The sequence below is a fragment of the Glycine soja genome, chromosome 10 (assembly GCF_004193775.1).
Source record: "Glycine soja cultivar W05 chromosome 10, ASM419377v2, whole genome shotgun sequence".
Taxonomy (NCBI): Eukaryota; Viridiplantae; Streptophyta; class Magnoliopsida; order Fabales; family Fabaceae; genus Glycine; species Glycine soja.
The window spans coordinates 29,644,429-29,658,448 of NC_041011.1; the positions used below are offsets into that span (position 1 = coordinate 29,644,429).

General features: G+C 32.5%; 2 protein-coding genes across 2 annotated transcripts; one reads left to right on the forward strand and one right to left on the reverse strand.

The window, feature by feature from the left end:
- The first annotated feature begins 3,396 nt into the window (after positions 1-3,396).
- On the forward strand, positions 3,397-4,408 carry LOC114371605. The gene is made up of 4 exons (XM_028328990.1): positions 3,397-3,512; positions 3,585-3,705; positions 3,807-3,977; positions 4,244-4,408. Exons 1-4 carry the CDS (start codon positions 3,397-3,399, stop codon positions 4,406-4,408), a joined length of 573 nt encoding a protein of 190 aa, XP_028184791.1.
- A 5,381-nt stretch (positions 4,409-9,789) lies between these two features.
- On the reverse strand, positions 9,790-11,659 carry LOC114370816 (cytochrome P450 71D8-like). The gene is made up of 2 exons (XM_028328205.1): positions 10,682-11,659; positions 9,790-10,446 (listed from the first exon to the last, which is right to left on the reverse strand). The coding sequence occupies exons 1-2, from the start codon at positions 11,576-11,578 to the stop codon at positions 9,838-9,840; spliced, it is 1,506 nt and encodes a 501-aa protein (XP_028184006.1). The 5' UTR covers positions 11,579-11,659; the 3' UTR covers positions 9,790-9,837.
- Positions 11,660-14,020: the final 2,361 nt, after the last annotated feature.

Sequence of the window (14,020 nt, forward strand, 5' to 3'; positions counted from 1 at the left end):
TCGCCATATTTATTTTCTTCCTCTAAAACAATTTTTATTTTATTATTCTAAAAAATTATTTGTTTATCATTATAGATTAAATATTCCAACACAGTATACAATAGTAACAACTGTTTTGTTAGTTTAGTTTTATAAAAAATCAATAATAAATATTTCAATAAATATGAAAAATCAATAAATTTAAATTTTATTTTATTAATGTGTATAAAGCACTAAACATACTTTTATATAAAGCACTAAACAGTGTAAGACATTAAAATTTTAGTAGCATGGTTACAAGAAAAAGTGGAAAATTCATAATTACAATATATGAAAACAACATAATATTTTTATTATTCTACTATATATTTAAAATTAAATCAAAATTACGTTAATGTCAAATAGTATACAGGTGATGAACGTAATTGTACAACTAATTTATGTATATTAAAAATATTATATTAGAATTAACATAACCTTTTAATCTAAAATTATTTAGAACATTAAATTAAAATGTATTAACTTATACTATTTTAATTAAAATAAAGTCATGTTAATTGACTAGATTAATTCTGTATTTAATTTTTTTCTAATTAATTATTTATACTATTTATTATCTTTTAATGTTGACTAATTAGCAATTATAGATGAATATGGGAGACGAAGGATATTGTACATTGCATATAAAGTTAATATAACAGTTTGAATGATATGATGACAAAATAATATTGATAAAGTAACATTAATAACATTTTAGTAATTTAATTAAGAGCTGATAAAAAAAATAATACATACTGATAGTGGACAATATAACATTTTAGTAATTTAGGGTATGCTAGTTAAACATTTTTTTTAAAAAAAATAGATACAATTTTCTTCTTTAAAATAACATAAAAATATTTTTTTAAGTAAAGGAAATTTAAACAAACAAACCAAAAGAATATAAAATTGTTTATTTTATGTAAAAAAAAAATTAACAAATAATATAAACAAATGGACCCTTAATTAAAAGGTGTTAAAAATGTAATAAATTAAGAAATGTATTAATCAAGGACAATACAACTTATTAACTAGGACATGTTACATATACGAAATTATAAGTTTTCAGTTAGCTAATAAGCTTCAACTAGCTTATAAGATAGTTTTAAGAAACACGAAATGAACCAGTTGTTTATTTTTCTTATTATTAATTTTATGGATCTATCTCGGGCCTAGACCCTCTGAGGTACGTCACCTCGATAATAGTCTTGGTATAAGTACTTGGAATTTCACCTGTGCCAGTTGTTAAACGACTCAAAATACATGGCCATGTGTCCTCAATGGATTTCCCCATCATACCAGCCTCATAAATGCCCTCAATTCGAAGGACACAACCAAAATCTAACGTCACTCTCAACTAGCTATAGAATGAGATGTAGATATAGGGGAGATCTAGAGATTCTTCCTCCGCTCATCGCGACTGAGACAGAGCTCGTGCCACCACCTCAGAAACATATTTCTATCGTCCATACTGAACATTGGTGCCGTCTGTGGGGGAAAATATCACCACAAGAATTTGAAACACTATCACTGATCCATCAGTTCAAGTTGGATCGGAAAAACATTCCAATAAGAATTGGGGAGACGCACAAGCACTGGGGAGACGCACAAGCACGAGTCTTCGACCAACAACACACAACACTTGAAGCAGAAAGGGAAAGAATGAGCACCTCCTATTTGCTCTGTTGTCACAAAATGACCACCACGTCCAAAGAAGCACGTTGAAGTAAAACTTAGGACAAACTATCATGTCCATAGCTAAGAGCCTAAGAGGTTGAATGAGATTATGAGAAGTTACGTTCTAGATTTTATGATCCCAAATATTAATAAATGGAAGATAGTTGATATTAATAAGGAAGCTGGTAAGTTTTATGTTATGAAACAAAGTTTGAATTTAAAAGTTAGAAAATAAAATAAAAATGAAAGAAAATAAATACGAAGAAGATGCACAGTCTTGAATTAAATAACAAAATAACAGTAGCAAAATAAATTTAATTGACAACACATGAATAATGCATTATAACATACAATAAGGATAAGGAAAAAATAAATTAGGGGAAGAAAGATATAACCTGGGTTGAAGCGCGTAAACGCTATCCTTAGAGAGAAAACGCCCCCACTGCACGGGTAAGAAATTCTGATTGTGCTCCTCTCCCAAGATACGACAACCCGTTGGTTCCGATCGTGTGCAGCGAAAGGATCCCCGAACCTTATGAACACCAATGCTCTTACTTTCAAGAAATAAATTATTTTATAAGAGAAGAAATAGAAAATTTTGGGAGAAAGGGATGAGACTGTAGCTTTTTCATCTTTTTAGAAAGGAGGAAAGAGAATATATAGGCACAGGTCACCTTAAGCAACAAACAAAATATGACTGTTGGAAATATGATCGTTGGAAACTAACCTACAGTTGTCAAAACAAATCTAACAAACTAGTTGACTCATTAAAACAAAATCTTAAGAAAATCTAAAATAAATATTTTATTTTATAAAATAGAATTAATATATATTTATAAATTTTAAATTAAAACACAAATATTTACCAACATTCCCCCACATAATTTAAAATTTTAAAATATATTTTCTGAAAGATAATTTGTATAAAAACATAAGAGGAAGAGCATGTAATATTGTATTTCGGTATAAGGAACCTTCCGAGTTTGAGCCTTATGCCTAGTGTTTATGAACTTCCATTCGAGAAAAATGTAGTGACTTGATTGTCTTGAACTACATATTCTTTAACCGGACTTTAGTACACATCCCCTACAATATTGGCGTTCAATTAGGTTATAATCAGTAGTAGCGCGTTACACGGCCTTGCGCTTGTATCTTGTTTCGTGAGTGTCACTTAGAGATTAGCTCATATCTCATAGTGGCGGCCCCACCACCACACTCACTAGGTGAATCCTCAAAGTGTGGGTTGTGACCCCCACCCCACCAATAATTGTCATCGGATTCATAAAGAGGTATTTTTTTTTTACCAAAAATACACATATATAAATACCTCAACCTTAATATTGCCACAATTTATAATACACCTCGTCATAGGAATGAGAAACGAAACAGCTCCGCCAAATTTCATTTTGGTGTACTTTAGTCAACAAACAATTTCGTTGTTACCCGTTGAACTTCATTCATGGGATCACCAATCACACGGAGACGGGTGTCCATTGTTGTAACTAAATAATGAGTTTTAATCTCATTCCCCTCGACGACTCAAGTACTTGTTGACGCGTCAACCCTTTTGTAAGCGGATCCGCAATATTATTTTCTGACTTGACAAAGTCAAGAGAAATGACACCATGAGAAATCAAATTTCTAATAGACTTATGTCTCACTCTTAAGTGTCTTCTTTTTTCATTAAAATTTTTGCTAGTCATGGATAATCATTCATGGTGTTATCCAACTTGCGTTCAATGTCATAGAAAAACTGACATCCAAACAGGAGCATTCACATGCGGATGTGGCAAAGATAATGATCAGCCTGTTCTAAGGTAATTGGACTTTTAGTGCATCAGCATGTTTTTATTCAGGATTTTGTATTTGGCTGGTATGTACATTGGTAGGTATAGAGTTGAAGTAATGGTTAGCCAAAACAGTGACAGTAGCAAGTTTTTGCACTGGGACCGTGAATGTGCTGAATTGATTGGTCAAATAGCGGATGAAGTGAATAGGGTCAAGATTGAAGTATGTTCGTGTGTTATCATATACTGCTTCTTATTTTATGTACTATATTTTGTTCTTTTGGTTGTAGCTGGTGATTGGTGGATTTGTCTTCTTTCTGGCAGGATGGTGATGTTGATTTGAATGCTTCTCATCAAGTACTTGATAGGTTGTTGGGTTATGTGTTTGCTTTTAAGGTCAGGATTCAATCAAAATTCAGGAATGCCATTGTTCTTAGATACTCAAATGAATTAGATTTGATCAATGTTGTGCTCAACATGCTGGCTGATACTGAGGTGTTGTTTTCTAATGTCTATTTTAGTTGTTGTTGCCATAGCGATATGATGCATGAGTTTGACTATTGTCAACTTATATATGATACATGCATGTTCCAAAATAGATGCTTCGAATGTTGATTGCAATAATGCTATGCATCCTGAATGTGTAAGTTAACATTGTTGTCATGAGTGTTGGTCTGTTACATTGTTTTGCGGCAGAATGCACAAATAAACTTGGTCTGGAATTTGGATATATTTTATTTACCAGTTTATCTTTTATGCAGCAATCTCTGTTTGTGACAGCAGGCCATGATCCAGTTGCAGGATTCCCTTTAACGCCCAAAAAATGCCTATCATCTGATGACGTTGATGTTGAGTTAGGAAGCTCCCAGATTTCCCCAGCCCAACTATCGTCTAACAAATTAACAAGACATTTTGATAAGAGTTAATTTAGCTGATTCCAGATTGTTTTGGCTGTCTTTTCACGGTGCTATTATAATATTGTGGAATTAAGCAAACAATTATGTAGTTTTTCTTATGACTACCTCTGACAATTCCTCTGGCATTTCTTTACACCATGCTGATGTTTTGGCCATTTGAAAATCCATTTTTTTGGATTCATGCTATTTTGTCTCTTGATACTGTACATTTTTGTCTTTTATATTCTGTCAGTTCTGAAGCTAACTATGACTTATTTTTAACAGCTTACAATTTACTCAATTATGAGCAATTAAAGCTAAGCAATTGTCTGTTACGGTGTTTTTTTGTGAAGCTTTTAGATGTCTTAAATTGACAATTGCATGTATCATCTGTTGCTACCGTAATATTAGAAGTTTTCTTATATTAGACGTGCCACTAAAAACAACTCATTTATTCAATATTAATGATTTGGTTACCCTCGATACAATTGGACTGCTTTTGATGATACAATTGATGATTTATATGCTTCTTACAAATTGATGTATGAATTAGACTAAATCTTAAAAACAGTGAAGGAGATAAATTGATGTACAAATTAGATCAAATTTTAAAAACAATGAAGGAGAAAAATTGAAAGCCACATTGGCGACTATATTGATAGTCCATACTCTCACGTTCTTAATTTGTTTCTGGCTAAACTATTTGCTGAATTCCATTCCTATCTGAATTGCATGAAAATAACAACAACAAAAAAGCAGATGAATAAAATAGAATCGCCAGGATTCTCTTAAATTTTTAGTTCCAGTTTTGGTTCTGGATCCACATGCTCTTTAAATTAATACAGCTTTCTATACTGACATCATATATCCTCATCTAGAATGTGTTTGACATGAATGTTATCATCCATATCAGTAAAAAAATCCCTCTAGATATAAGTGCAATCATTCCCACATACTCCATTTTTTCAGCTATCACTGCTTGCCTAAAATCATGTGTTGTACATTTCAATTGTCATCATTAATAGCTTCTTTTCAAAAAGGTTCATCAATAGACCTCATGGCCTCACCATAAGTTTTAGGATCATCTTCAAGCAAAAAAGAGCAAAATTCAAAACCAAAATCCTTAACTTTTTTAGATCTTTTACTCCTCCTAGGTTCAAACACAATGTCCTTATTAGTATTACTACAAGAAGACAAATTAGAACAAGAAGTATCACAAACAGATTTAGACAATTTATTTTTCAAAGGAAAAATATTTTCTAAGAAAGTAACAACTCTAGATTCCATAATAGTACCATTAGAAATTTTAGACACTTCTGAATTAACTACCAAAAATCTATAAGTAGTACTATGCATAGAGTATCCAACAAAAACACAATCAACAGTTTTTGGTCCAATTTTCCTTTTCTTATTAATGGGGATGTTTACCTTTGCTAGACACCCCCACACTTTAAGATATTTCAGGTTTGGTTCTCTTTTTCTCCATAGCTCATGCGGGGTTTTTTCAAAAATTTTATAAGGCACTCTATTAAGAATATGACATGCAGAATACAAAGCTTCACCCCACATATTACTTGGTAAACCAAAACTTACAAGCATAGCATTCACCATATCAAGCAATGTACGATTCTTTCTTTCCGCAATACCATTAGATTGAGGAGCATACAGAGGTGTCACTTCATGAATAATACCATGCATTTCACAAAAATTACTCATGTCTAAAGATGTGTATTCTCCACCTCTATCGGAACGTAAAATTTTAATTTTTCTTTCTAATTGATTTTCTACTTCTGTTTTATATACTTTGAACTTATCAAATAATTCACTTTTTTGATTAACTAAATACACATAACAATATTTGGAGAAATCATCAATGAAAGTAATAAAATATCTCTTACCACCACGTGTTAACACATCATTACTGTCACATACATCACTATGAACCAATTCAAGCAAGTTAGTTTCTCTTTCAATACATGTAGTAAAACTTTTTCTCGGTTGCTTTGCTTGAATAGATGTTTCACATTTTTGTTTTAAATCAATGGAAGCCTTAGGAATAAGATTAAGAGACATCATTCTTTTGATAGAATTTAAATTCACATGTCCAAGTCTAGCATGCCACATATTAGAACATTCAACATTTGCAACAAAAGAAGAAATATTGGATATTTTATTAATAGACTGAGACATAAGACTTAACTTAAACAAATCATCACAAATGTAGCCTTTACCAATAAAATTACCATGTCTCGTAATAACAACTCTATTGGATTCAAAAACAACCTTGTACCCTTGTTGGACTAACAAAGAAGTACTTATTAAATTTTTCCTAATATCATAAATATGATAAACACCATCTAAAACAATAAAATTTCCTAAAGATAGCTCTAGCTTCACTTGACCTTCTCCTAACACATGTGCCATACTCCCATTCCCCATGCTCACAGTACGTGTGCTTGATTCCTGATATAAAGAACATAATTTTTTATCAGCACACACATGAACATTAGCCCCGGAGTCTATAAACCAATCATTTGAGTTAAAAATACAATTTAACTCAGGGCTAGTGACATGGTACCTGTCAGATGGGGAATCAGAGGCAGCACTGGTGGTAACAACATTAGCCTGAGGTTTAGGAAAAGACGTGGGTTGGCGATGACGTTGAAAACAATTCTTAGCCAAATGATTAGCTCGCCAACAAACAAAGCAAAAAATTTCATTCCCCGAATTTTTATCCATAGGCTTATTGTTGTTATTAAAAGCATTGTTCTTATTTTTAGAAAAGGAAGGCTTTCTACCAAATTTATTTTTGTTAAACCCATGCCTTTTGAAGGACTTAGAGAAAGGTTTGCTAGAGCTCTCAACAAAATAGGCCTTAGACTGAGAATCAGATTTTTGCAAGTGTTTTTGAGATGAACGATGTTTATCCTCAATGGGGAGACAAATGGGCAAATCATCAAAGGTAAAAATTTCATGTTTATGTTTTAGGCTTCGAGCAAAATCAGTCCATGAAGGAGGAAATTTTGAAATCATGAAAGCCACAAGCATAATGTCAGGCAAAACAATTCCTTTCAATTTCATGTCATAAACGATGTTTTCAAATTCATGGATCTGATCTGAAATAGATTTTTCATCAATCATTTGAAACTCAATCATTTTTTCACAAGAGTAACGACTTAAACCTTTTTTAGCAGATCCATATTTCAATTCATGTGCTTCCCATAACTCAACAAAAGTTTTGGTATGGCAAAAAATCTTATATATGTTATCAGCCAAAGCACTTAAAATTTGTCCATGACATAAAATATCTTTATCAGAAACATCATGATTAATGGTTGCATCAGTTTGAACTATATCAGTAGAGGAAGTTGAAGTTTTTATTTCTATTTTAGAAATCACAGAGTATAAATCCAATTCAATAAGCCAGAATTTCATTTGTTGTTGTCAACAGAAAAAATTTTCTCCCGTAAATTTTTTAGGCTTACTGGAAATGGACTTAATCATATCCATGGCGGACATTTTGATAAAATAGAATGCTACTGTAGAAAAGACTATGCAAAAAGAAAGTGAAAAATATTTTTCTCTCTAAGACTGTTAGAAAATAAAATAAAAATGAAAGAAAATAAATACGAAGAAGATGCACAGTCTTGAATTAAATAACAAAATAACAGTAACAAAATAAATTTAATTGACCACACATGAATAATGCATTATAACTTACAATAAGCACAAGGAAAAAATAAATTAGGGGAAGAAAGATATAGCCTGGGTTGAAGCGCGTAAACGCTATCCTTAGAGAGAAAATGCCCCCACTGCACGGGTAAGAAATTCTGATTGCGCTCCTCTCCCAAGATACGGCAACCCGTTGGTTCCGATCGTGGGCAGCGAAAGGATACCCAAACCTTATGAACATCAATGCTCTTACTCTCAAGAAATAAATTATTTTATAAGAGAAGAAATAGAAAATTTTTGGAGAAAGGGATGAGACTGTAGCTTTGTCATCTTTTTAGAAAGGAGGAAAGAGAATATATAGGCACAGGTCACCTTAAGCAACAAATAAAATATGACCGTTGGAAACTAACCTACAATTGTCAAAACATATCAAACAAACTAGTTGACTCATTAAAACAAAATCTTAGGAAAATCTAAAATAAATATTTTATTTTATAAAATAGAATTAATATATATTTATAAATTTTAAATTAAATCACAAATATTTACCAACAAAAAGTGCTTGACCTGCTGTATTCATACGCTAGAAACTAGGACCACTCAAAGGTTTTTGTTTCCCCATTATTTATTAGTATTAAAAAAATGTTGAAAGTGTATATATAATTCATGCTCAAATTTCATTTGCATGTGCTATTTAAACTTTTAGTAGACATAAATTAATGGTGATATTTTCAATATTAGAGGACCAATAGTACAATTAAACCTTTAGTGTCCTATATCTATTGTAGGCATTAAATAGGTTGTTATGTGTCTAACATTTATTTTTTTAATGAGAATACGATTCCTAACCATTCCTTGACCATTGATCAAAGAAGAGTTTAAATAAATTGAATACCTCTTGAAGATATCCTTTATATACATTAGTAATTACTTGATTTCATGGAAGCTCGTACACAAGTGTATACGTCAAGAAAAGGAACTTCCATTTGATCTTTTCTCTTATTTGAGTCGACAAAGAGGACATTAATCATGTGGAGATCCTACCCTTCTTTAAATAGATAGGTAACCTATTACCCAACCATCGTGTATATTATGCATATGAATACATATTAGGTTGTACATTCATGGTAATTCCCTAAGCCCAAATTGTATCATTCAATTAAACATTGAGCTCAAAGGAAAAACACATTAGGTTGTATATTCAACCCATATTTGAAATAAACAAAATACACCCATCAGTAGAAGGTCAAACAAAGAAAATTCTAACACCTCAGACCTTAAAATGATTGCTTCACATCTCTAGATACTAAGAAGTTCTCTATTCCAAACATGCATTTTCTTTCCTTGTTATTGTATTATTTCATCACTTTACTTAAAGCCTTACTAACTTAAACATACAAACTTGTATGGTCTCATTCTTAGTTGAAGTAATTCATTACAAATATGAAGGGGGAGACTACTTTAAACTAACTCAATCCACCATATAAAAGGGGGAGATTACTTTAAACTAACTCAATCAAGCAAATATGAAGACACTCTCATTTGTAATTAAGAAAGATTTAATATATACACAAAAAAGATTTAAAAATACTAGACCATCTTAGCAGCCTAAAGTCATCTTATCAAGAAGATGTGCATGTACAGAAAAGTAAGAAAAATGTATAATTATATAAATAAAAATCCAATAACAATAATAAATAGGCTTTTATTTCCTTAACAATTAAATTAAATATGATTCTTGAAAGTGAGTTTAATAAACATGGATACGTCAATCGTGTACTCAATGATCATAAATTAACATTGGGAATCAAATGCAATTCATTTTTCCTGCCAATAGCCAATCCGAAGTGTTCATCCATATTCATTTCCTCAGGTTTCATCTTGTTTGGGAGTTCCCAGTTGAAGTGATACAGTAGTAGAGCTAGTGGAAGCATAATGCTAGCTAAACCCAATGTCATGCCTGGGCATATTCTTCTTCCTCCCCCAAAAGGGAGATAGTTAAAGTTATTCCCTTTGAAATCGATAGAACTACCCTCGAACCTTTCAGGGACAAACCTATCAGCATCAATCCAATATTGGGAATCCTTACAAATTGCGTATGCATTTACCATGACTTTAGTTTTGGCAGGTATTTCATAGCCATCAATGATGGTTGGTTGAGAGCATTCTCTAGGGAGCCATAAAGGAGTAGGTGGGTGTACCCTGAATGTCTCTTTGATCACCAACTTCAAATAAGTAAGTTGCTCAAGATCACTTTCATGAATTATTTCCTTTTCTCGAAAAGCTTGTCTCAATTCAGCTTGTGCTTTCTCCCTCACTCTTGGATTTCTCATCATTTCTGCCATAGCCCACTCTAGTGTTGATGCTGAAGTATCAGTTCCAGCAGCAAATATGTCCTGGTGAAACAAATAAAATATCTTTATATAAAGTTTGGTAAAATGAAAAGAGAAATTGCATTTATATAACAAAATTGGGCAACTTTTTTAATAGAAAAGGAAGAAAAATGTAAGATAAAGTAATTAGTACAAATGAGAGGATTAAAGAGATTAATGTTATAAAAAGAGATGTTAGTGTGAAAAAACGTACTTCAGAAACAGGAAATATAATAGAAGTTTTGAGGCATTTACTTACCAATATCAAAGCTTTGATGTTGTTAGTTGTCATTTGGATGTCGAGAGTGTCATCTTGTTTGATTTTGAGAAGAAGATCAATAAAATCTTGGTCCTCTAATTCAGCTGCATCTTCTTTTGCAATTTTGTTCTTTTCTTGATGCTCTCTGATGATGTTTTCCAGGACCTTGTCAACCTGCTTGTGCAACTTCTTCAATCTGGTCATCTTTCCAGTTAGGAAATATAAGAATGGAATTGAAGGAAAGACATCAGCAAGGTCGAATCCTCCCCCGGATTCTATGATTTTTCGGATCAAAGACACAACAAACTCATCTTGCTCCTTGTATATGCCACCGAATGCTACCCTTGAAATTGAGGCACATATCAATGAGAAAATTCTACTGGTGAGATTGATAGGCGAACCAGCAGATTCGCGAATGGAGTCGATAAACTTTGCTGCCTCGTCTTCTCTAATGGAAGCAAAAGACTGAACTCTTTTGGTGCTCAGAAGCTCCGTGGCACACATTTTCCTCATTTGTCTCCAGTGATCACCATATGGAGCAAAAGCAATGCCCAATCCCCCGTAGGATATCATTTGACCAAAAACAAGATGGGGTCTCTGAAGAAAAGAAACATCATGTGTTTTCACTATTTCCTTGGCCATCTTTGGGGAGGATGCAACCACTGCTGAAATTTCACCAAGTTGGAGGTGCATGAGGGGTCCATATTTTTTGGCAAGATCTCTCAGAGCATGGTGTGGAAGTGAACCTGCTTCTGCTAGTTGATGCAGGTTCCCTATGATGGGTAGTTTCTTTGGTCCTGGTGGAAGTTTCTGAGAGACACTACTTTTGTAACATTTTGCAAGCCAATGCAATACAAAGAACAAGCCAATAAGCAACAAGTAGCTTTGAGCTTCCATGGCTTTCTAGTTTCTAGCTAGTCTATAGAGTTAATTAGCTCTCGAGTTGGGAGCACCCTAAAGCTCTCAAGTATGTTTGTATTGTTTGCCTAGGGCTTGTTCCTACTTATAGAATCTTGAATCAGCAAGGTCAACAATTTATTCATTTGTTTTTAGAAGATGCATTTTTGGGGCGTTGAATGACTTCTTTTCAATTCTTGATGGCCGTTGAATCATTTATTTTCTTTTAAATTGTTTTAGATTCCATTTTTAATTGCAGTTACAGTTATTTTACATGGAATATATTTACTTCATTAGGATGTGATCGTTACTCCTTTTATATTGTGTAATACTATTGTAGATATATAAGTGCCCCTTGGGCAGCAATAGTTAATGTGGTAGTGAGAACCTTGCACATGCGCACTAAGTCAAAATAGAAATTGTCGTTGCACTCTAATTGCTGTTGGGCACCAAGTCAAAGTATCTAACTGGGCAGTAGTATTTGATTATTTTCTTAACAATTTCTCATTATGTCCTTCAAAGAAAAACAATTTCTCCTTATTTACCGCCTTTATTTTACTTTATACTGATTTGATCCTTCAAATGCATGTTATTATGCTTTATGTCCAAAGAATTAACCGTACTAAAATAATTAATAGAATTCGTTCGTGAGGTGATGAGTTCAATAATATATACCTACTGCAATTACAAACTATAAATTATAGATTTTATACAAGCATCTATGACTCTTTCTTCAAGCTTGCTAGTGTATTGACTGTATATTGAGGGTTCTTTTTTTTTTATTTTAGTTTTTTATCTTTCTGTCAGGGGAGTTTCATTAGGTCCCATGTCAACCCTCTAACATGGCAACTAAAAAATATGAGTTACGTAAGGATAGGTCCTTCAAGTCTTTTTTCTAATTGAATCTAGCTAGTATCACTTTCGTACAGTATCCTTCTTATCACGTTAATACGAAGTGATGAATAAATTAAGAGGTTTTTGTTTTCTTACCAGGGCGATTAAATTGAATGAGTTTATAATAAACTAAATATTATTATTTTAATTTTATTTTGTGAGTTGTACGTCGTACATACAACTTAACTTTTATCATAAAAAATAGATAAATTGTATTTAATGTATTTTTTTAATTAATAATAGGCTTAAATATATAATTTTTGTTGTGCTTTTTGAATTTTGGTTCCTATATTTTTTTTTTCATTTTTAGTGCCTATAAATTTATATTTTTGTAATTTTAATTTGTATATAGAATATTTTATAATTATATATATAAGTGCGATTTTGGTCTATTAAACGCAAATATGTAAGTGTGGGTCGATGCCGGAGATGCGGATGCTCAAACTTGGAGAGGGCCAAGCGTGGGTCAGATTCGGTTTCTCTGCGGTGTGGCGATTGGGCTCGATAGTGCTGTTTCGATAGGTGTTGTTGTTGCTTTCCATGGAGGGGTTTGTGTGGGATATGATGTTGGGTGTTTGTAAAGCGGAAGAAGGAGATGACGGAAGTGGGGAGGTTGGTGGATGAAGGTAGTGTTTGCGACTGATAGGAGGAGAATAGCGGTGTCCCGTAGTGATGGGCGGCCACAGGCCAATGCCGTGGTCATCGGAAACAGTGGAGAGGAAGGGAGAGTAAAATTTGGTGGGAAAGGTGTACAATAGTAACATGTACCTTATTAATCTAAGGGTTTTAAAGAGTGGTGCATGTGGGAAGACCTATGATGGTGGTCCACCCTAGAAGTGGCCTTTAACAAAACCTATGTGTTTTTAGGGTCCCATGTTCTTTTGTTCTTCTAGGTATCACAATTATGTGATTTTAGTCCTCTTCATTACAATTGTGCCAATTGAATCCGTTAGGTATCACAAATATACTTTTTTAGTCCATCAACATCTAATTTCACCAATTAAGATCTCAAGTCTTACAATTGTCCAGTTTTAGACCTTGGGTATGTATATTATTTTATATTTATATATATAAACAAGTACGATTATCATCTATTAAACGCAGAGACTAAAATACGTGATTGCAATACCTAAGAAATTCCCAGAAATCTAAGAGATTGAAATTGCACAATTGTGATACTTGGAATTAAAAGTGAAAATTAATCTTTGTTTTAATTAAGACGTACGTGATTGTTATACCTAAGAAATTCACAGAAATCTAAGAGATAGAAATTGCACAATTGTGATACTTGGAATTAAAAGTGAAAATTAATCTTTGTTTTAATTAAGACGTAACTAAGTGATATATCATATAAGAATCCACATACTGGTTAAAAATAAAAATAAAAGAAACCGCAGCCTAGGAAAAATTGACCAGATTTTGAATATGATGTTTTTGAAATCTTTTGTGATTAGGAAAGGTGTTAAAATAATTAAATAAAGGAAACTTCTGCCCTGTGTCAAACTGTTTAGTCATGTTCCTTCTTGTCATTTGATTATTAATGAAATG

What these genes read in the sequence shown, in the direction of transcription:
- LOC114371605 (XM_028328990.1), top strand. Translation starts at nt 3,397, where the DNA reads ATGGATAATCATTCATGGTGTTATCCAACTTGCGTTCAATGTCATAGA. An exon ending in AATGATCAGCCTGTTCTAAG is followed by an intron (nt 3,513 to 3,584) that starts GTAATTGGACTT and finishes GTACATTGGTAG; the next exon opens with GTATAGAGTTGAAGTAATGG. An exon ending in TGAATAGGGTCAAGATTGAA is followed by an intron (nt 3,706 to 3,806) that starts GTATGTTCGTGT and finishes TCTTTCTGGCAG; the next exon opens with GATGGTGATGTTGATTTGAA.
- LOC114370816 (XM_028328205.1), bottom strand. Translation starts at nt 11,578, where the DNA reads ATGGAAGCTCAAAGCTACTTGTTGCTTATTGGCTTGTTCTTTGTATTG. An exon ending in ACATCAAAGCTTTGATATTG is followed by an intron (nt 10,447 to 10,681) that starts GTAAGTAAATGC and finishes TTGTTTCACCAG; the next exon opens with GACATATTTGCTGCTGGAAC.